The following is a 24351-nucleotide window of genomic DNA, read 5'->3' on the forward strand; positions in this document are numbered from 1 at the left end:
AAACGAATAAATAAAAACAAGGATAATTGTGTGTTAGTGTTGAGTAAATAACCGTGTGTTATACCCTGAGGCTCTTTTCCTCACGGACGGCAAAAAAAGTCAGACATTATAGGATTACAAATGAAATCAATAATCGTGGCTTGATATTGAGTCACATGTTTTTATGGACCACACAGCTTCCGGTCTCCTCAGACCCGACCGTATCCATTTGCGTCTCATATGCACGCAAAACTCGGACTCAGAACTCAATGGGAATAGTTGGCGTATGATAGGCACGCAAAAATCTGACTTTAGCGTATCTATTGCACGCATTGTCCGATGTGTAAAGTCGTGGTATTTGTACGCAGACTGAAGAGAGTGGGTTGGAATGAACAGTTAGCAGTTCAAGTCGCATGAAGATTGTTGAAGTCTGAAGAGTTCCTCCATTGACTTCCATGTTAAAAATGTGATGTATTATGGGATGTATCTCTGGAATTATGAAAGTTATGAATTATCAAAGTAATAGCCATCGATTCCCAACCGAGCTGAACGCTTTGATGTTTGAACGGAGTTTCTACGATGTTCAATGCGGGAGGAGAAGAGGCGCAGAATAACAGGCGGAGTCAAATGAAAGCAGATCCCACGAGACGAGGATACCTTCTGGAGGCTGGAGCGCGGGCTTCTCCTTCTTCTTCCTCTTGTCTCCGTAGACCGGCTTTTTCTTCGGCAGCGAGTCGTCTCGGGTCGGAACTTCAATTCCTGAAAAACATGAGAGAATAATTAAGCGATCAACGGCATGGGAATGTAAAGAAACACAAATAAATGAAACATGTGGAAATATAAAGTAAACCACCGACATCACAAGATACAAGACATGTGTCGCAGAAAGAGAACATTTCTGTTCAAGTGCAAAACATTTCCAAAATGTAATAATGTGTTTCCAGTCTCTTGATGCTAAGCTAACGTAGCCTCACCCTGCAGTAGCTTCAGTGTAGCTTCAGTGTTGATGCTAAGCTAACGTAGCCTCAGCCTGGGCCTGCAGTAGCTTCAGTGTTGATGCTAAGCTAACGTAGCCTAACCCTGCAGTAGCTTCAGTGTAGATGCTAAGCTAACGTAGCCTCAGCCTGGGCCTGCAGTAGCTTCAGTGTTGATGCTAAGCTAACGTAGCCTCACCCTGCAGTAGATTCAGTGTTGATGCTAAGCTAACGTAGCCTCACCCTGCAGTAGATTCAGTGTTGATGCTAAGCTAACGTAGCCTCACCCTGCAGTAGATTCAGTGTTGATGCTAAGCTAACGTAGCCTCAGCCTGGGCCTGCAGTAGATTCAGTGTTGATGCTAAGCTAACGTAGCCTCAGCCTGGGCCTGCAGTAGCTTCAGTGTAGCTTCAGTGTTGATGCTAAGCTAACGTAGCCTCACCCTGCAGTAGCTTCAGTGTTGATGCTAAGCTAACGTAGCCTCACCCTGCAGTAGCTTCAGTGTTGATGCTAAGCTAACGTAGCCTCAGCCTGGGCCTGCAGTAGCTTCAGTGTTGATGCTAAGCTAACGTAGCCTCACCCTGCAGTAGATTCAGTGTTGATGCTAAGCTAACGTAGCCTCAGCCTGGGCCTGCAGTAGATTCAGTGTTGATGCTAAGCTAACGTAGCCTCAGCCTGGGCCTGCAGTAGATTCAGTGTTGATGCTAAGCTAACGTAGCCTCAGCCTGGGCCTGCAGTAGCTTCAGTGTAGCTTCAGTGTTGATGCTAAGCTAACGTAGCCTCAGCCTGGGCCTGCAGTAGCTTCAGTGTAGCTTCAGTGTTGGTGCTAAGCTAACGTAGCCTCACCCTGGGCCTGCAGTAGCTTCAGTGTAGCTCCAGTGTTGATGCTAAGCTAACGTAGCCTCAGCCTGGGCCTGCAGTAGCTTCAGTGTTGATGCTAAGCTAACGTAGCCTCACCCTGTGCTTGCAGTAGCTTCAGTGTTGATGCTAAGCTAACGTAGCCTCACCCTGTGCTTGCAGTAGCTTCAGTGTAGCTTCAGTGTTGATGCTAAGCTAACGTAGCCTCAGCCTGGGCCTGCAGTAGCTTCAGTGTTGATGCTAAGCTAACGTAGCCTCACCCTGGGCCTGCAGTAGCTTCAGTGTTGATGCTAAGCTAACGTAGCCTCACCCTGGGCCTGCAGTAGCTTCAGTGTTGATGCTAAGCTAACGTAGTCTCACCCTGGGCCTGCAGTAGCTTCAGTGTTGATGCTAAGCTAACGTAGCCTCACCCTGGGCCTGCAGTAGCTTCAGTGTAGCTTCAGTGTTGATGCTAAGCTAACGTAGCCTCACCCTGGGCCTGCAGTAGCTTCAGTGTAGCTTCAGTGTTGATGCTAAGCTAACGTAGCCTCACCCTGGGCCTGCAGTAGCTTCAGTGTTGATGCTAAGCTAACGTAGCCTCAGCCTGGGCCTGCAGTAGCTTCAGTGTTGATGCTAAGCTAACGTAGCCTCAGCCTGGGCCTGCAGTAGCTTCAGTGTTGATGCTAAGCTAACGTAGCCTCACCCTGGGCCTGCAGTAGCTTCAGTGTTGATGCTAAGCTAACGTAGCCTCACCCTGGGCCTGCAGTAGCTTCAGTGTTGATGCTAAGCTAACGTAGCCTCACCCTGGGCTTGCAGTAGCTTCAGTGTAGCTTCAGTGTTGATGCTAAGCTAACGTAGCCTCACCCTGGGCCTGCAGTAGCTTCAGTGTAGCTTCAGTGTTGATGCTAAGCTAACGTAGCCTCACCCTGGGCCTGCAGTAGCTTCAGTGTAGCTTCAGTGTTGATGCTAAGCTAACGTAGCCTCACCCTGGGCCTGCAGTAGCTTCAGTGTTGATGCTAAGCTAACGTAGCCTCACCCTGGGCCTGCAGTAGCTTCAGTGTTGATGCTAAGCTAACGTAGCCTCACCCTGGGCCTGCAGTAGCTTCAGTGTTGATGCTAAGCTAACGTAGCCTCACCCTGGGCCTGCAGTAGCTTCAGTGTTGATGCTAAGCTAACGTAGCCTCACCCTGGGCCTGCAGTAGCTTCAGTGTTGATGCTAAGCTAACGTAGCCTCACCCTGGGCCTGCAGTAGCTTCAGTGTTGATGCTAAGCTAACGTAGCCTCAGCCTGGGCCTGCAGTAGCTTCAGTGTTGATGCTAAGCTAACGTAGCCTCAGCCTGGGCCTGCAGTAGCTTCAGTGTTGATGCTAAGCTAACGTAGCCTCAACCTGGGCCTGCAGTAGCTTCAGTGTTGATGCTAAGCTAAAGTAGCCTCATCCTGGGCCTGCAGTAGCTTCAGTGTTGATGCTAAGCTAACGTAGCCTCACCCTGGGCCTGCAGTAGCTTCAGTGTTGATGCTAAGCTAACGTAGCCTCACCCTGGGCCTGCAGTAGCTTCAGTGTTGATGCTAAGCTAACGTAGCCTCACCCTGGGCCTGCAGTAGCTTCAGTGTTGATGCTAAGCTAACGTAGCCTCACCCTGGGCCTGCAGTAGCTTCAGTGTTGATGCTAAGCTAACGTAGCCTCACCCTGGGCCTGCAGTAGCTTCAGTGTTGATGCTAAGCTAACGTAGCCTCACCCTGGGCCTGCAGTAGCTTCAGTGTAGCTTCAGCTCGAGCTCTAGCATCTTTCTGAGCTTTGGTGAGGAGCTTCCCTTCTTTCTTCAGACGCTCCTTCCTCTCTTTCTCCTTCAGCTTCTTCTTGTCTTTTCGCTCCTGATCCAAACGCTCCTGAAATATTATCAATATATGAGTTCATGTTTTTTATTTGTTCAAAATTAAAAACATGTCTGAATATCTCTCAAGAGACTTAAGGGTCTCACCTGCTCCTCCCTCTGCTTCTCCATCTCCTCCATCCTCAGAACTCGCTCCTCCTCCTCCTTCCTGGCCGTCTCCTCCTCCTGTAAACAACAACAGTTATAATAAACACCACAACAACAACAAGCACTGACTCCATTACCCAGAATGCCCCTGCACCTCTTTCATCTGGGCCAGCGCCTCCTGCATGGCCTTCACTGTGGCTTTACTGGGTCCCTTCTTCTTCTCCTCCTTCTCCCCCTTCTTCTTCTTCTTGTCTTTCTTCTTCTTGTCGCCCTCCGTCTCCTCCTCTGATGATGACGATGAAGATGAGCCATAAAGAAACATGAATTTAGAGTCAAAGGCGAGCCATACAAAATCATCTGTAAAATAATATTAAATAAATGTGGAAAAATAAAAAAGGGAAAATAATCATTTAATTTTCAAAATGTGGAAAAATTAAATAAATAAAAATAATTTCTATAAAAACATGAATATTATACTTTTTATAAAAGCATGTCTCCTTCCTGTCCGTCTCACCTTCTCCCATAGGCTCCGCCTCCTCCTGCTCCTCGGCCGCTTCGATTGGAGCAGCCTCCTGAGGGGGCGGGGCTTCTGGCTCCTTCTTGGGCTCCATGCTGCCCTCCTTCTCCTTCTCCTTCATCTTCATCCTCTTCATCCTCTCCTCCTCCTTCTTCTTCTTGTCGCGCTCCTTCTTCTCCGCCTTCTTCTGAGCCGCCGTCTTCATCTTGGATCCTCCATCTTCCTCCTCCTCTTCATCACTGTCGACCTTCATCGCTTTGCCTTTGTTCTTCTTCTTCTTGTCCCTCCTGGAGGTCGGCTCCTCCTCCTCCTCTTCATCATCAGACCCTTCTTCCTCTTTCCCTCCTCCTCCTGTCTTCACGTCTTCTTCAGAAACAGACGTTTGTTTTTTGGTTTTGAAGCGAGAGATGTTGTCATCGTCAGAGTCGGAGGGAGGAGCAGGAGGAGGAGCCTGAGGAGGAGCAGGAGGAGGAGCCTGAGGAGGAGAAATTAGATGACGAATATTTTAATTCCTAAAGCCTCAGAAAGAACTGAGAAACACACGTCCGTCCCTACGCGCTGCTTCAGCTCTGGATCCGTCCGTCGCAGGCAGCTCGAGTACCAATGCCGATCGGGGATCGGAGCCGATCACGTGATTTTCAAAAGATCGGAATCGGGAGAAAAAGAACGGGGATCAGGGATTTTTTTATTTATTAATTATTTTAATTATTTTAATTAATGTTAAAAAACTAAAATGACCATGTTCACGTCTTAAAGTCATCCTGAGGCCTTAGTTTTGGTTTATAATTACAGAACTTCATGTGTGTTGCTTCTTTGGGGCTTTTGTTGGCAGACTTGAGAGAAATAAGCGACCAAGACCTGGTTGCTTATTTCTCTCAAATCTGGCCGCAGTGTCTAACAGCAGCAGTAAGCTAACGAGAGGCTACGTTCAGCTGGTGACTCGGAGTCGGGTCAGAGAATATGTCAGGAGTTTGGAAGTATTTTAAAATTGAAAGCCAGATGCAATGTTTGCAAGGCGGAGGTTCCGCGTGGTGGAAAGAACAGAGCTACGTTCAACACGAACAATATAACACGCCACCTGAGGAACAAACACCACCAAGAACACGACGAGTACAAAGCGGCCACTCAGGTAACGGCACTGAAACAACACTTTGAGATAATTAGATTATTTGTGACTGAATGTGAAGCTAGTCAAGCTACCTCTTTCCAATAGTTATTTTTGTTTTGTTATTGCACTATCTGCACTCAATTTGTTTACATGGTTATTTTGTGGTGAACCATTGATAAGCTTTATTTAGTTTTGATCCAATGCTGCTGTGAAGCTCTCCATGTTGGATAGAATGGGTCATTTCAATAAAAAAATAACCTTAAGGGACAACTTCCAGGTTAGAGACACCTGTGAATAAATGTGTAGGAAATGATGAATACACTAGATTTTCAAAAAATATACAGAAATATACACTACAGTGACATCTGGCGTCGTTTTAGTAAGAGATGTTCACTTCCGCATAAAAAAGCCTCGGCACGTGACCTCCCGCGTGTGACGTAACACAGGGGACACAAGGGGGAGAGCGGCCGGTGTAACGTATTAATAAACATGGATCCCAATGCTAGTTTCGACACAGAAGAAGTTGAACATGAATATTGGAATGCATATGACGGACCACAACCTTATAATGATGAGCCTGCTAGGCGTCCAAGAGACCAGGAGCAGCCAAGGATTAGAAGAAATAACGGCCATGGGAGAGAAATGGAGCTGTGGTGTGAGGAGAACCAGAGGAGAACAGAGCAGCTATCTTGGTGAGTGACCGGCGTTAGCTACAGAATGTTAGCTAACGTCACATCACAACATTGTGAAGTTAGCTATCATATATCAGGCTATAACTAAAGTAGCATTGATAATATAGTAACGTTACTGGCAGTTACTTACAGCGCCCACCGTACAGGGCAAATGAAACGTGTAACCGGGGTGAAAGGGGTTTTACATTGACTTAATTATGAATGTTGTTACATCAAGGCCGAACATTTGGATGAGCGCCAACGGTCAAAAATGTTTTTTCCCTCCCAGAGCTACCCTGGCCTATGCCAGTAACACAAATACCACATAACAAACAATCAAAAATGAAAAAGGGTCGCAACTTATTATTTTAAGAAAAAAAAAAAAAGTAAAGAAAAAAATTAAGTTTATTTTTTCCGGGTACCTGGCTGGCGCCCCCTAGCAGCCGCGCTCATATTTCAGCAGCGGCGCTGCGCCGCCACTATTTGTATATAGGGGAAACACTTTGTGATGTAATATGACGCGTTTGACGTATGACCTTAAAAAAAGCCGTTTTTAAGAGCAGAGCTCAAAATTGCTCCTTTCCCTCTGAATTCCTGCCCTTATGTAAAACATATCAAATCCTGCATTCACTTTTTTAATTGTAATTTTCAAGCAAGTTTAAGCAGAAATGTAGAAAAAACGGTGTCACGTTTAGTCACAGGGTCACGTGGGGTCACAGTGTCACAGGGTCACGGTGTCACGTGGGGTCACGGTGTCACGTTTGGTCACGTTTGGTCACGGTGTCACGTTTTGGTCACGTGGGGTCACAGGTGACTCCGGCTACATCTGAGGATCTGTTCCTTTCATGTGAGAGTACCGCGGCTACATTCTTGGCGCCAGTAGGGAGGAAATAGAACTCTACATACAGATCCTCTGACGACTCCGGCAGATATAGCCGGCGGGGTCACTGGGTCACGGGATCACGTGGGGTCGCGGGATCACCTGGGGTCGCGGGATCACGTGGTCACGTGGGGTCGCGGGGTCACGTGGGGTCGCGGGATCACGGGAGGTCGCGGGATCACGTGGGGTTGCGGGGTCACGTGGGGTCACGGGGTCACGTGGGGTCGCGGGGTCACGTGGGGTCGCGGGATCACAGGTGACTTTGTTGGTATTGGTACTCGAGCTGCGCGCGATGGACAGATCCGGTGCTGAAGCAGCGCCTCGGCCTCTGGCGTCAGCAGAGAGGAAATAGAACTTTATATAAATAAAAGAAACATCTGGAATATTTACGAGGAAATGATGGTTTATTATTTTGAAAAAAAGACTCAACAACAACAACAACAACAACAAACTGCTCTTTCTTTACAGGGAAATAAATTGAACTTTTTATCTTAAAGAACTCAAACCTTCTTCTCCTCTTCCTCCTCCTCTTCCTCAGCGCCTCCTTTCTTTCCCTTCCTCGTCTTCTTCTTCTCTGGTTTGGGAGGCTCCACCACCTCCGCCTCCTCAGCCTGGACAAAGACAACAACAGGTAAACAATGCAAACAAACAAACCAACCAACAGGAGGGTTTCCCAGCTTACCTTTGCTCTCCCTCCCTGAGCCTCCAGAGATAACTCCTCCAGCTCCTTCAGGACCTCCTCCTCGCTGCAGGAGCACACACACCAGGCAGGGTCAACAACAACAACAACAACAAGAGGAGGAGGAGGAGGAGGAGGAGGAGGAGGAGGAGGATTAGGGCTGCACGATATTGAAAAAACTGACATAGCGATATTCTTTTCCCCTGCGATATATATAGTGTTTATATTGAACCGGATGAAGGATCTGAGTCAGGATCCTAACGGTGGACTCATCAGACCTTAAGTCAGGATCTAACGGTGGACTCATCAGACCTTAAGTCAGGATCTAACGGTGGACTCATCAGACCTTAAGTCAGGATCTAACAGGTGGACTCATCAGACCTTAAGTCAGGATCTAACAGGTGGACTCATCAGACCTTAAGTCAGGATCCTAACGGTGGACTCATCAGACCTTAAGTCAGGATCTAACGGTGGACTCATCAGACCTTAAGTCAGGATCTAACGGTGGACTCATCAGACCTTAAGTCAGGATCTAACAGGTGGACTCATCAGACCTTAAGTCAGGATCTAACAGGTGGACTCATCAGACCTTAAGTCAGGATCTAACGGTGGACTCATCAGACCTTAAGTCAGGATCTAACGGTGGACTCATCAGACCTTAAGTCAGGATCTAACGGTGGACTCATCAGACCTTAAGTCAGGATCTAACCGGTGGACTCATCAGACCTTAAGTCAGGATCTAACGGTGGACTCATCAGACCTTAAGTCAGGATCTAACGGTGGACTCATCAGACCTTAAGTCAGGATCTAACAGGTGGACTCATCAGACCTTAAGTCAGGATCTAACGGTGGACTCATCAGACCTTAAGTCAGGATCTAACAGGTGGACTCATCAGACCTTAAGTCAGGATCTAACAGGTGGACTCATCAGACCTTAAGTCAGGATCTAACCGGTGGACTCATCAGACCTTAACTCAGGATCTAACCGGTCACGACCATGCAGGTTGCTTTCCCTCAAATGAGGGGGCTCATCTGTGAATGAAGAAGAGTGGGGTCCAGAAGGGATCCAAGAGATGAAACATGAAACTATAGGAAGCTTCATCACGTTAGGGAACTAACACACGTGACCAAATACCTCATTTCACTTTTTATTCCACAATGAAAACCTTTGTTGTGCAAAAAGCAGCAAAGTAGAGGACATCTTTTAAACATTATAAAAATGAAGAACAGCTACCAGCTCCTCTGTGCCGTTTGAACCTTTCTCCCACAGTATGGAGGAACACAGGCAAAGGCATTGAAACCGTTGTTTGCTGTGCACGCAGACTCAGAGCCCGCATGCCCCCGACATGAGAGCAAGTTTTCCTTTTGTAGCAAGAAGCTAAATAATTGTAACACGACGTGTTTGAGTTCATTCTCCTGCTTCATATCGAACGCCCTCATTTTTTTAAATAATAATAGAAATCGCACGTCCCTGCGATGTGAATATCGCGCATGCGCATATCGCTTTTATCGCCATGACACGATATATCGTTCAGCCCTAAGGGGGATTAAAGATGGCGGCTCACTCGTAGTCCTCCTTCTTCACTCCTTTCTTCTTCTTCTTTCCTTTCGGCTCTTTGGAGGGTCCTTCGATCTCTGCAGCGAGAGCATCGAGATCCACGCCGTCATCTTTGGCACTACAGAAGAAGAGAGGGGACTCTTTAAAGTACAGACACCACATACTGATACACACCTGAGGACTCTTTAAAGTAGAGACACCACATACTGATATACACCTGAACATCAGCAGGAGAGGACTCTTTAAAGTAGACACTACATACTGATATACACCTGAACATCAGCAGGAGAGGACTCTTTAAAGTAGAGACACTACATACTGATATATACCTGAACATCAGCAGGAGAGGACTCTTTAAAGTAGAGACACTACATACTGATATACACCTGAACATCAGCAGGAGAGGACTCTTTAAAGTAGAGACACTACATACTGATATACACCTGAACATCAGCAGGAGAGGACTCTTTAAAGTAGAGACACTACATACTGATATACACCTGAACATCAGCAGGAGAGGACTCTTTAAAGTAGAGACACTACATACTGATATACACCTGAACATCAGCAGGAGAGGACTTTTTAAAGTAGAAACACTACATACTGATATACACCTGAACATCAGCAGGAGAGGACTCTTTAAAGTAGAGACACTACATACTGATATACACCTGAACATCAGCAGGAGAGGACTCTTTAAAGTAGAGACACTACATACTGATATACACCTGAACATCAGCAGGAGAGGACTTTTTAAAGTAGAAACACTACATACTGATATACACCTGAACATCAGCAGGAGAGGACTCTTTAAAGTAGAGACACTACATACTGATATACACCTGAACATCAGCAGGAGAGGACTCTTTAAAGTAGAGACACTACATACTGATATACACCTGAACATCAGCAGGAGAGGACTCTTTAAAGTAGAGACACTACATACTGATATACACCTGAACATCAGCAGGAGAGGACTCTTTAAAGTAGAGACACTACACACTGATATACACCTGAACATCAGCAGGAGAGGACTCTTTAAAGTAGACACTACATACTGATATACACCTGAACATCAGCAGGAGAGGACTTTTTAAAGTAGAAACACTACATACTGATATACACCTGAACATCAGCAGGAGAGGACTCTTTAAAGTAGAGACACTTCATACTGATATACACCTGAACATCAGCAGGAGAGGACTCTTTAAAGTAGAGACACTACATACTGATATACACCTGAAAACCAGCAGGAGAGGACTCTTTAAAGTACAGACACCACATACTGATATACCCCTGAACATCAGCAGGAGAGGACTCTTTAAAGTACAGACACTTCATACTGATATACACCTGAACATCAGCAGGAAAGGACTCTTTAAAGTAGAGATACTTCATACTGATATACACCTGAACATCAGCAGGAAAGGACTCTTTAAAGTAGAGACACTACATACTGATATACACCTGAACATCAGCAGGAGAGGACTCTTTAAAGTAGAGACACTTCATACTGATATACAACACCTGAACATCAGCAGGTGAGGACTCTTTAAAGTAGAGACACTACATACTGATATACAACTGAACATCAGCAGGAGAGGACTCTTTAAAGTAGAGACACTACATACTGATATACAGCTGAACATCAGCAGGAGAGGACTCTTTAAAGTAGAGACACTACATACTGATATACACCTGAACATCAGCAGGAGAGGACTCTTTAAAGTAGAGACACTACATACTGATATACACCTGAACATCAGCAGGAGAGGACTCTTTAAAGTAGAGACACCACATACTGATATACACCTGAACATCAGCAGGAGAGGACTCTTTAAAGTAGAGACACTACATACTGATATACACCTGAACATCAGCAGGAGAGCACTCTTTAAAGTAGAGACACTACATACTGATATACACCTGAACATCAGCAGGAGAGGACTCTTTAAAGTAGAGACACTACATACTATCAGGAGAGGACTTTTTAAAGTAGAGACACTTCATACTGATATACCCCTGAACATCAGCAGGAGAGGACTCTTTAAAGTTGAGACACTACATACTGATATACCCCTGAACATCAGCAGGAGAGGACTCTTTAAAGTAGAGACACCACATACTGATATACACCTGAACATCAGCAGGAGAGGACTCTTTAAAGTTGAGACACTACATACTGATATACACCTGAACATCAGCAGGAGAGGACTCTTTAAAGTAGAGACACCACATACTATCAGGAGAGGACTCTTTAAAGTAGAAACACTACATACTGATATACCCCTGAACATCAGCAGGAGAGGACTCTTTAAAGTAGAGACACTACATACTGATATACACCTGAACATCAGCAGGAGAGGACTCTTTAAAGTAGAGACACTACATACTGATATACAACTGAACATCAGCAGGAGAGGACTCTTTAAAGTAGAGACACTACACACTGATATACACCTGAACATCAGCAGGAGAGGACTCTTTAAAGTAGAGACACTACACACTGATATACACCTGAACATCAGCAGGAGAGGACTCTTTAAAGTAGAGACACTACACACTGATATACACCTGAACATCAGCAGGAGAGGACTCTTTAAAGTAGAGACCCTACATACTATCAGGAGAGGACTCTTTAAAGTGACCATAATAGGTAGTTCCTCCTCTTCCTCCCTTTGAACAATGTGAACAAAAAGCTGCCGACTCGGCCCTTTCTCTGAGCCCCCGTGCCCCAGTCACTCTTTACTCTCATTCAAGCTGAAGTAATGTGTGTTTTATTTATTATATACTGAACTAAAAAGACAGCAAATAATTAATTGTTTTAATGTTCTCGTTTATTTATCAAAATGTGTACAGGGTTATTTAGTATTTTCTCTTAAGACTCCATACTCTACATTTCAGTGGGAAATGTTCTTCTTCTTTTCCTGAATGAATCTGTATTTATCACAACATAGACATATTCCACAACAACAGGTACTTGGAGCTTCTACTGCTCATTTGAACCACTTTCTCTCCTTTGTTCAAGGTTACTAAAGCAGGACATGTGTTGCTAACAGAGTGTTTTCACAGGGGGTTACCTGTGATGGTTTACCTGTGGAGAAGCTAACAGGTGTTACATCAGACTGTTACACACAGCTACTGGGACGTGATAGTTTAAACAGTCGGGATAAATAAAGCATCTTTATATCTGTGTGTGTGTGTGTGTGTGTGTGTGTGTGTGTGTGTGTGTGTGTGTGTGTGTGTGTGTGTGTGTGTGTGTGTGTGTGTGTGTGTGTGTGTGTGTGTGTGTGTGTGTGTGTGTGTGTGATTTATCTGAACGAGTTGTAAGAGTGTTTTTAAAAAGGCTTAAATAAATGTCACATTGTGATAGGAGATAGACATGCTAACAGTTAGCTTAGCATCTTAGCTCCCCCTCATTGTACCGCCTGTTAGCATGTAGCGTAGCACGTAGCGTAGCATGTAGCTTTCCACTCACTGTTGAACAGGCGCTCTCGCGGTTAGCAGCTAAGCTAACACAATGCTAACAGTCCTGTCCGCTGTCAGGTGTCTGTGAGACCGTCAAATCGTTACCTGTCCTCTCCGGACTTCTTCTGTTTCTTCCCCATTCTGCTTCTGCTCCGGTGCTCCGGTTGCTCTCCGGTTCTCTGTCCGTTCAACGACGGATTCACACACACACACACTGTCACAAAGATCGTCTCCAGCTTGGACCGCAGCGAGGTCTTACTCCACGGATTCTTCCGGGACCAGAGAGAGCAAAGAATGCGCTGCCGTTACCATAGAAACAAGGACCGTTAGAGAGACGGATGATTAAAAATATACAATAAAATACAGAAATAATACAAATTGAAAATGACCATTAACAGCGAATATATACAAAATTACAATAAAATAATATATATATGACTTGTAATTAAGTACATTTAAATTCAAATTAAATAATAAGAAAAAGAATATTAAAAATAAAAACCAATGATAAAAAAGTATTAATAATAATAATGAATTCAATAAATGAATCTTAATGCTGTCCTTCAATTAAATATGTATATCTGTATTTCATTTGTTGCCCAGAAAATGAAATCCTTTTAAAACATTCATCCCAAATACATTTTAAAAGCAACTTAAAGGGGACCTATCCACTTTTATACATAAATATGTGTCCTAGGTGCGTCAGGGAACTCAAGCAGCGTCAGAAAATAAAACCCTCTCTCTTATCCTCCGTACCCAAATCTTTTAAAAACGGGTGTACAACGAGCCGATACAGATTCCATCCGAACTGACGTGTCCATCTGAGGTGACGTCGGCGGACCCACAGAGAGTTGCTATCAGAAACAATGCCTGATGTGTTTTGGACGTAATTTCGTCTTTGTTTAAATTAGCAAGCCTCGCTAACACTCAGAGCTAACCTGTACTGGAGAGCACATGTGTTTAAAAAGCAGGAAATAAAAAAGGAACTCACCTTGTGATAAACCTGCAAGAGAAAAGTCATTTGAGCTCCATACTGTTTCAGAAATTATCCTTGATGTGGTTTAGAACAGGATGGCGTTTTATCACAGCAGAATTTAACTTTATCTCTGGTAGAATAGAGTGGCGAAGTCACGCCCATCTACTTCCGGTCCATTGGACCTTATTTAGGAAAAATGATATATAGAAGTCAATGGAGAGAGAAAACGTATCTTTCGATCCCGTTTGAATTGTGCCACGAACCCTAACCTTTAAAAAATCATTTCCATGTCAAAAAAGGCCACAGTTTGTCGTAAAACTGTTGAAATATAAGACTATGAAAAATATGCAACTAGAAAGACTACAAATCCCAGAGTCGTGTAAGTGATGTCATAATTGTTTTCCTCTGCTAAAAATAAGAGATAGCTAAGATAAGATCACTTTAACAAGATGCCTGTGTGACCAGGTTGTTATCATACCAGCAATGGGTCTTGCTCGTTCTTTCGCTTCCCGTCTGATGAAAGGACCAGGAGTGGCTGGATCAAGTTAGCTACCTAGCTAGTAGCTAGCACATTAGTTAGCATTACAGCCTTGTCATTTTCATTAGCCTTAATATGAAGTAACATTAAGTAAACCAAAGTGTTAAACAGTAAGAGTAGTAGTCATATTTTGTGAACCCTTTGAAGAGTACTGTCACACCGGTGTGATCATTCTATAATACGCCGTTTAAGCCCGGGGGAGAAATGCTCACGCTACATTAGCACCGGCGATCTTTTCTACTTCACGCTATCTGCACAAATGGTTGACATTAAACATTAAGGTCATAATTTTTCCAAAATAAGGTCCCATGGAGCTCGACCGGAAGGGGAAGGACTTCGCCACTCTATTCTGATCAGGCATTAGCTCCACCTCCTCCTCTTCTTTATTTTTTTCAAGCTAAAGACCCAATATCCGCGTTCCTCTAACAAGGCTGCAAAAGAGAGGTTTGAGGCATGGCTACAAAGGGTGATCTGATTTTGAAAAAAAACCTTCACAGACATGTTTTGTATAGGCATGATATAGGTCCACTTTAAAGTCATATTTTCGCAAGTTTCTAATTCTCTTATCAACATGGGAGTGAACCCAAAGACCTGCATAGCACAAAGACCTGCATAGCACAAAGACCTGCATAGCACAAAGACCTGCATAGCACAAAGACCTGCATAGCACAAAGACCTGCATAGCGCAAAGACCTGCATAGCACAAAGACCTGCATAGCACAAAGACCTGCATAGCACAAAGACCTGCATAGCACAAAGACCTGAACAAAGACCTGCATAGCGCAAAGACCTGCATAGCGCAAAGACCTGCATAGCACAAAGACCTGCAGAGCACAAAGACCTGCACAGCACAAAGACCTGCATAGCACAAAGACCTGAACAAAGACCTGCATAGCACAAAGACCTGCATAGCACAAAGACCTGCATAGCACAAAGACCTGCACAAAGACCTGCATAGCACAAAGACCTGCACAAAGACCTGCATAGCACAAAGACCTGAACAAAGACCTGCATAGCACAAAGACCTGCATAGCACAAAGACCTGCACAAAGACCTGAACAGCACAAAGACCTGCACAAAGACCTGCATAGCACAAAGACCTGCACAAAGACCTGCATAGCACAAAGACCTGAACAAAGACCTGCATAGCACAAAGACCTGCATAGCACAAAGACCTGCACAAAGACCTGCACAAAGACCTGCATAGCACAAAGACCTGCATAGCACAAAGACCTGCACAGCACAAAGACCTGCATAGCACAAAGACCTGAACAAAGACCTGCACAGCACAAAGACCTGCACAGCACAAAGACCTGCATAGCACAAAGACCTGCATAGCACAAAGACCTGCATAGCACAAAGACCTGAACAAAGACCTGCATAGCACAAAGACCTGCATAGCACAAAGACCTGAACAAAGACCTGCATAGCACAAAGACCTGCATAGCACAAAGACCTGAACAAAGACCTGCATAGCACAAAGACCTGCATAGCACAAAGACCTGCATAGCACAAAGACCTGCATAGCACAAAGACCTGAACAAAGACCTGCATAGCACAAAGACCTGCATAGCACAAAGACCTGCATAGCACAAAGACCTGAACAAAGACCTGCATAGCACAAAGACCTGAACAAAGACCTGCATAGCACAAAGACCTGCATAGCACAAAGACCTGCATAGCACAAAGACCTGAACAAAGACCTGCATAGCACAAAGACCTGCATAGCACAAAGTCCTGCATAGCACAAAGACCTGCATAGCACAAAGACCTGCACAAAGACCTGCATAGCACAAAGACCTGCATAGCACAAAGACCTGCACAAAGACCTGCATAGCACAAAGACCTGCACAAAGACCTGCATAGCACAAAGACCTGCACAAAGACCTGCATAGCACAAAGACTTGCACAAAGACCTGCATAGCACAAAGACTTGCAGAAAGACTTGCATAGCACAAAGACCTGCACAAAGACTTGCATAGCACAAAGACCTGCACAAAGACCTGCATAGCACAAAGACCTGCATAGCACAAAGACCTGCACAAAGACCTGCATAGCACAAAGACCTGCATAGCACAAAGACCTGCACAAAGACTTGCATAGCACAAAGACCTGCACAAAGACCTGCATAGCACAAAGACCTGCACAGCACAAAGACCTGCACAAAGACCTGCACAGCACAAAGACCTGCATAGCACAAAGACCTGCATAGCACAAAGACCTGCACAAAGACTTGCACAAAGACTTGCATAGCACAAAGACCTGCACAAAGACCTGCACAGCACAAAGACTTGCATAGCACAAAGACCTGCACAAAGACCTGCACAAAGACTTGCAGAAAGACTTGCACAGCACAAAGACCTGCACAAAGACCTGCACAGCACAAAGAAACATTTTAATTAAATTATATTTATCGTCCCAAAAATCACAAAAATGTAAACATTTATACAAAACATTTTTTTTTATTATTTTGCATATTTTCTTCCATTTGACTGTTTTTGGAATTAGTTGTATTCTTTATTTAAACAATTTTCTAAAATTACTAAAGACAATCTGATGGAATGTAGTCCCTGGAGAATCGGCGGAGTGATACCTCTCTTCTGAGGCAGAGATCCGCTCAGCAGCATGGCACAGAAGGGGTTCAATGCGCATGCGTGCTGCGACATGAGCTGTCTGCTGAGCGTCACACTTTAATTTAGACCAAGAATAACTAATAAAAAACAACAAAATTACTTTAATTAGTAATACATTAATTAATAGAGATTAATTATAAAAAAGGTGTGAAGAAACAGCAGAAATGAAGCTCAAAATGAAGCACCTTTTTAAAGTATTCGTTTACATAGTGTTTCATTCATTAATGGAAAGAAAGACCTTTAAATAAAACACATTGTTATATATTTGTGTTTATACATGTATTAATCTTAATCGTAGATAATAATAATTAAATTCGGGACGTTTCAGAAAAACGTTAAACATTTTTTTATTCAAACATTTAATTTTCTTTTTTTAATTATAAATAATAAAAAACCCAGAAAATGTTTTTAAACAGAATTTCCTTCATTTTATTTTGCATCCAGATATTTTTCCTTTTAATCTTAGGTCATACAAAGTGTCAGAAAGGTCCCGTGATATCAGACCGGTGTGTAGCTCAGTGGTAGAGGAGGTAGTGTCTTTACAGGGTATACAATATACCCTAGATGGATTAGATTTTTTCATCCTGGTGTTTTCTCTATCGTGTGAGCTCCACACGTTCACTCTATACAGTGTTGTTTACATTCTGTGATGCGCGAGCTGATGACGTCACGTCAAGACGAGTTGACTTTTTTTTCCCTCAACTTTGTGTGGAAAAATGCGGGGATTATGCGGCCTTTTGATAAATATGCGGCATTTTACAAATCTGCGCCATTTTGCTGATTATGCGGTAAATTCTGCGATCGCAGAATCGCGTTTTTCTGGAGGGTCTAGTAAATTCAGGAATCCTGAAGTCAGATGGAAGACCTTTAAAGACCTTTTTAAGACTCTTTCCATACATTTTAAGACCTCATATCGACTTTGAGTTTTAACCGGTTACCTTGGCGACACACTTTACCTCACATTGACTATATACAGTATTGATTGTCCTTCCTGCTTATCTTCCAACCATTTGGACGCAGACTTGCATTTCCCCATAACGATGTTGTTTAACAACCGGCGTAAACGGACCTTCGCGCTATCAAGCAGTGAGCGTGCGATGTCCTGTTCAGATGACGTCATATCCAACGGGATGCCATAAATAAACTACACAGGATCACACTACACACCTACGCAATGATTACATTCAGGCAGACTGTAGAACACAACCTCTTTGGACCATTTATATACTGATTGAAGACAAGCTACAAAATGTAACACCTTGGAAAATGCCCTTTCATACTTTTTAATAGCCTTCATTTTCGCTACATTGATTTATCAACTTTTAATACTTTTTAAGACTCCGCGGACCCCCTGATTTAGTTTCCAAGGCTGCCGGTTCAATTCCCACCCGTTCATAAGATGTTATATTGTAGTGTGATCAATAGAAATATATCAAATCAATCGGATGGAGGACTGACAGGAGGGTTCCCTCGGTATGAACTCCAGCTTCTACTCGTTCTGTTCGTATCAACTGTCTAATTGTGCGTATAGGTATAAAAATACTTTTATATATATTTTGATCTCTGCACACAAACTGAAAGATTGACAATGACGTTGACTTTGATAAATAAAAAAATAAGATTTATTGAGAATGTATTTCCTGGGCACCATGATCAGTTCTCGTTTCATCCCAATGCGTTGATGATGTCGTCACAGAGGACCTTCACTCTGCGCTGCACCCCCCCCCCCTGCAGCAGGCGTGCACTCAGCGCTGCGGCCGCATGCTTTCTGCAGAACTTCTCCCCGCAGAGCGCGTCTGTCATCGCTCCGATCAGCCTCTCTGGGATCCAGTCCTCCAGGAGGCTCAGCTCCACGCCTTCCATCCGTCCGCTGACCACCTGCAGGCTCAGGTGACCCCCCCCCGGCAGACTCGTCTGAAGGCTGAACTTCGGCGTCTTCCCGAACGTCCAGTCCCAACCGCGCAGATCCTCCGCCGCCGCCAGCACGCCGGGGAACGCCGAGTCATCGGACGGGTCCACGTGCGAGGGCGCGGCGCTGAGGCCGAACTCTGCGGAGAAAAACAACAAAGATTAGTTTTTATTTCATTTTTTATTTTATTGAAAAATCTTAAAATCTTGTGATTTTTTTCCTACTGTTGGTTGGTATTTATTGTGATTTTATTATTTCCCCCATATATATTTATCTATATGTTTTTTAATTTACACAGTATTTTTTATTTGTTTATTTTATTTATATTATAATTTTAACAAACGTGACTGCAGTGTGAGCAGCTGTCCACCAGAGGGCGCCCCCTCTCTCAATTCAATAGCTTTATTAGCACGACCATAGTTACATGCTCTCTCTCTCTCTCTCTCTCTCTCTCTCTCTCTCTCTCTCTCTCTCTCTCTCTCTCTCTCTCTCTCTCTCTCTCTCTCTGTCTGTCTTTCTGTCTGTCTGTCTGTCTGTCTCTCTCTCACCTGTGTTGAACTGCACCTGCAGCGCTTCCATAAGCTCCTCCCACTTCAGCGAGGGGGCGTGGTCACTCAGGTTAGCAACAGGTGAGCGGACGCTGGGCGTGGCGTTGCTATGGATACCATCACAGGAGGGGCGGAGCATCGAGGAGAGAGAGGCTCGATCGGCCGAGTGCAGTAGAGTCAGGTGGTGGTATGACGACTTCCTGCTGAGACGAGACGCACTTCCTGTCTCACAGAGGGATACTTTAGATATGATATCATCAGATACTCAGCTGCTACAGAGATGACATCCTTCTGACCTTAGCTCATATAGAATAACATGCGCAAAGAAACCCACCTGAGATCTTGAGGTGTCCGTTGAGCACGATATCCAGCCGCTCCGTGGCTCTGACGTCCAGTTGTGGGCAGAGCCTCTTCAGAGCGTCTGTCACCACCTTCAGGTTCCTCGGCCTATCATACGCCTGCTTGGAGCTGAAGAACGTTGCGTTCAGGTTCCCCAGATCGTGGTAAACCGTGCCGCCCCCGCTGCGTCTCCGAGCCAGAGGCACCCCCGCTCGCCTCATCACGGGAAGGTCCGCCTCCATCCAGGGGTTCTGGTGCCGTCCAATCACAACAGAGGGGCGGTTCCTCCACAGCAGCAGGAGGCGGAGCTTCTGCAGGTCCAGGTGGGCGTCGATCCACTCCTCCAGAGCCAAGTTCTGAAACACATCTGTGGAGAGGGAGAGCAGAACCAGGCCTGGGGAGGAGGAGCCTAACAGGGCAGAGGAGGAGTCTACCAGGGAGGAAGAGCCAATGAGGGAGGAGCTTCTGGGGGAGGAGGAGGAGCTACTGGTGAAGGAACGAACCAGGGAGGAGCCAATGAGGGAGGAGCCAATGAGGGAGGAGCTTCTGGGGGAGGAGGAGGAGCTACTGGAGAAGGAACGAAACAGGTAGGAGCCAATGAGGGAGGAGATGGGGGAGGAGCTGCTGGAGGAGGAGCCAATGAGGGAGGATATGGGGGAGGGGCTACATGAGGAGGAGCCAACCAGGGAGGAGCCAAAGAGGGAGGAGCTGCTCCGGGAGGCCCCGCCCAGAAGAGACAGCGACCTCCTGACGGCCGACATCACAGATCCTCTCCGTGCGCCATCTGAGAACATCATCATCATAGAGACGTTTCAATCAGATCAATGTTTATTTAGATTTATTTAATGTGACTTTACTAACATTTACTAATATTTACTAACATAAAGAGATAAACGTTATAAATGGGTTATATTTTCAGGTAATTTGATATAACATATTCTGGTGATCTTTATAAAGGTTAATAACAACTAGCTCCACAGTAAAAACAGGGGTTAAAAGGTTAAAATTGACTTCACCTAAAAACACTTTTCTTTGTATTTTTTACCTTGAAATATAAAATCCAAATAAAGTGGGAATTGTATTTTATTAAAGCTAACAAAGAACTGTCTTAGGATTCTCAAAATAAAACAATATTGATCTGATTCTGACCCACTCTCTAGCATCAGTTATATACAGTTATATACACAAAGCTAACGTTAACCTTTAATAACTTCTACTTTAACTAACAGTCTTTAATTAACAGTTTAATGAGTACAATTCAAATACATTTAAAGGACAGACTTTGACATGAAGCGAAGACGAAGCACCGGAGAACAAACACAACATCCGCTTTCGAACTTCAAAATAAAAGACCCGACCGTTCCACTGAGACAGAACGCAGTGACTTTAAAGCGGCTGTGCTTTTATTCTGAAGGGGAAGTAACTTGATCGCCTCTAACTCGGTCCCACACTCAAAAGGCTCCGTGCTGTTCTGTAACCTGCGTTGCTTTAATGAACATTACATTTAAAATAATGCAGCAGTTTATTAAATATTATATATTTAGAGCTCTGATTTATTTATAGAAAACAGCTACTAATATAACACATGGATGGATGGATGGTATTGACATTAACAGCTATTGTTTTCAGGTTAACTTGAATGCATTAGAGTCACTAAACTAATCTAACTGCTTAAAACTGTGACTTATTTTGTAAGCTTTAATAAAATAACATTACCATTAAAAACATTTAATAATATACAATTTAAAATGTATATTGAATTAAGAGTAAATTACTTTAAATATTATATTACATGTATTTATATTTATACATTTGATTAAATGAATAATATATACATTATTAATTATATTAAATGTAAATGATTATGATGATGATATTAAACATATATTCACTTAACTATCGATGCTTTAAATAATCTTGCTTAAATTAGAAATAAATTATAATTCTGTTAATTAATAAGAAGCACATGTGTGTGTTTAAAAAGAGTGGAAATAAATATAAAACTATAACTTGTGTTTGTCATCATGTGTTTCCTCTCAGTCTGCAGGCCTCTCTCAGGTATGCAGACATGTTGTCTTTCTTAATAATCCTCTGTCTCTCTTCCTCTCTGCCTCCGGGTAACACTTTATTAAAGGTCCATGTCATTTCTACTGATCATATTTCCATAGTTGAGGTCTACTAGAATAGATTACATTGTTCAATGTTCCAAACTCACATTGGTTCCTCATACAGCATCTCTGTATAGTCTGTGTATTCACTCTCTGTCCTACAAGGCTTTTTGGAGCTCCTGCCACCCCTCCATGTGAGCCCACTGTGCTCTGATTGGTCGGGACGTTGCGAGGCTCGTTGCGAGGCTCGTTGCTGCGAGGAGCGGACAGGTTTCCGGGTCGGCGATACAGCGAGAACAAGCGAAACTCATCCTCTGCTCACACAAACCCTCAGAGCCGAAGTAAAAACAATAAGTGTGGCTTGATATTGAGTAAGAAAAAGGTTGATAACGCTGTGAGAATGGGTCTGCGGAGAGCATTTCTCCACCATCCCAACTCGTCTATTATCAACCAGGGAGCTCTATGCAAGTCAATGGGACGCCCTGTTAGTTAGCCAAGGGGTCCTGGTGTGTGAGGAGCTCCAAGGATTGGGCCAATCCGGTCATTTGTTGTTGATTTCGGTGTTCACACGTCACAGAAACCAGGAAGCAAACTATGGAAAAAGATAAATGTCCAACGAGAACTGAAACAAAGTGAGCATGAGGCGCTGCAGGGGTTAATAAGGGATGGACTAACCCATAGAGAGAGTAGATTCAATAACCCATAGAGAATAGATTCAATAACCCAGAGAGAGAAGATTCAATAACCCAGAGAATAGATTCAATAACCCAGAGAGAGTAGATTCAATAACCCAGAGAGAGTAGATTCAATAAACCAGAGAGAATAGATTCAATAACCCAGAGAGAGTAGATTCAATAACCCAGAGAGAGTAGATTCAATAACCCAGAGAGAGAGTAGATTCAATAACCCAGAGAGAGTAGATTCAATAACCCAGAGAGAGTAGATTCAATAACCCAGAGAGAGAGTAGATTCAATAACCCAGAGAGAGAGAATAGATTCAATAACCCAGAGAGAGTATATTCAATAACCCAGAGAGAATAGATTCAATAACCCAGAGAGAGTAGATTCAATAACCCAGAGAGAGAGTAGATTCAATAACCCAGAGAGAGTAGATTCAATAACCCAGAGAGAGAGAAGATTCAATAACCCAGAGAGAGTAGATTCAATAACCCAGAGAGAATAGATTCAATAACCCAGAGAGAGTAGATTCAATAACCCAGAGAGAATGGATTCAATAACCCAGAGAGAATGGATTCAATAACCCAGAGAGAGAGTAGATTCAATAACCCAGAGAGAGTAGATTCAATAACCCAGAGCGAGAGAAGATTCAATAACCCAGAGAATAGATTCAATAACCCAGAGAGAGAGTAGATTCAATAACCCAGAGAAAGAATAGATTCAATAACCCAGAGAGAGAGAGTAGATTCAATAACCCAGAGAGAGAGAAGATTCAATAACCCAGTGAGAGAGAATAGATTCAATAACCCAGAGAGAGAGTAGATTCAATAACCCAGAGAGAGAGTAGATTCAATAACCCAGAGAGAGTAGATTCAATAACCCAGAGAGAATAGATTCAATAACCCAGAGAGAGTAGATTCAATAACCCAGAGAGAGAGTAGATTCAATAACCCAGAGAGAGTAGATTCAATAACCCAGAGAGAGAGAAGATTCAATAACCCAGAGAGAGTAGATTCAATAACCCAGAGAGAGTAGATTCAATAACCCAGAGAGAGTAGATTCAATAACCCAGAGAGAGAGTAGATTCAATAACCAAGAGAGAGTAGATTCAATAATCCAGAGAGAGAGTAGATTCAATAACCCAGAGAGAATAGATTCAATAACCCAGAGAGAGAGTAGATTCAATAACCCAGAGAGAGAAGATTCAATAACCCAGAGAGAGAGTAGATTCAATAACCCAGAGAGAGTAGATTCAATAACCCAGAGAGAGTAGATTCAATAACCCAGAGAGAGAGTAGATTCAATAACCCAGAGCGAGTAGATTCAATAACCCAGAGAGAGAGTAGATTCAATAACCCAGAGAGAGAGAATAGATTCAATAACCCAGAGAGAGTAGATTCAATAACCCAGAGAGAGAGAATAGATTCAATAACCCAGAGAGAGTAGATTCAATAACCCAGAGAGAATAGATTCAATAACCCAGAGAGAGTAGATTCAATAACCCAGAGAGAGAGTAGATTCAATAACCCAGAGAGAGTAGATTCAATAACCCAGAGAGAGAGAAGATTCAATAACCCAGAGAGAGTAGATTCAATAACCCAGAGAGAATAGATTCAATAACCCAGAGAGAGTAGATTCAATAACCCAGAGAGAATGGATTCAATAACCCAGAGAGAATGGATTCAATAACCCAGAGAGAGAGTAGATTCAATAACCCAGAGAGAGTAGATTCAATAACCCAGAGCGAGAGAAGATTCAATAACCCAGAGAATAGATTCAATAACCCAGAGAGAGAGTAGATTCAATAACCCAGAGAAAGAATAGATTCAATAACCCAGAGAGAGAGAGTAGATTCAATAACCCAGAGAGAGAGAAGATTCAATAACCCAGTGAGAGAGAATAGATTCAATAACCCAGAGAGAGAGTAGATTCAATAACCCAGAGAGAGAGTAGATTCAATAACCCAGAGAGA

The 24351-nt window shown here is 43.7% G+C and overlaps 2 protein-coding genes across 7 annotated transcripts in view; both read right to left on the reverse strand.

The window, feature by feature from the left end:
* The window catches only part of eif5b (eukaryotic translation initiation factor 5B), a 34630-nt gene extending 21719 nt beyond the window's left edge, over window positions 1-12911 (reverse strand). The window contains 9 exon segments of the mRNA XM_079672823.1: window positions 637-738; window positions 3527-3677; window positions 3770-3847; window positions 3924-4054; window positions 4284-4761; window positions 7452-7556; window positions 7628-7691; window positions 9190-9300; window positions 12756-12911. Coding sequence (XP_079528949.1) covers window positions 637-738; window positions 3527-3677; window positions 3770-3847; window positions 3924-4054; window positions 4284-4761; window positions 7452-7556; window positions 7628-7691; window positions 9190-9300; window positions 12756-12790 — 1255 coding nt within the window. The 5' untranslated portion in view covers window positions 12791-12911.
* A 5485-nt stretch (window positions 12912-18396) lies between these two features.
* Window positions 18397-22431, reverse strand: lipt1 (lipoyltransferase 1). 6 transcript variants are annotated; one of them, XM_079669023.1, is made up of 4 exons: window positions 21809-22431; window positions 19589-20377; window positions 19255-19494; window positions 18397-18845 (listed from the first exon to the last, which is right to left on the reverse strand). In XM_079669023.1, the coding sequence occupies exons 1-4, from the start codon at window positions 21819-21821 to the stop codon at window positions 18463-18465; spliced, it is 1425 nt and encodes a 474-aa protein (XP_079525149.1). In that variant the 5' UTR covers window positions 21822-22431; the 3' UTR covers window positions 18397-18462. The 6 variants fall into 6 exon arrangements, with proteins under 6 accessions (XP_079525149.1, XP_079525151.1, XP_079525150.1 ...); XM_079669025.1 differs by lacking the exon at window positions 21809-22431 and adding an exon at window positions 20860-20981; XM_079669024.1 differs by lacking the exon at window positions 21809-22431 and adding an exon at window positions 20875-20970.
* Window positions 22432-24351: the final 1920 nt, after the last annotated feature.

This window comes from Notothenia rossii (assembly GCF_949606895.1).
Source record: "Notothenia rossii genome assembly, chromosome: 3".
In the NCBI taxonomy this organism is placed as follows: Eukaryota; Metazoa; Chordata; class Actinopteri; order Perciformes; family Nototheniidae; genus Notothenia; species Notothenia rossii.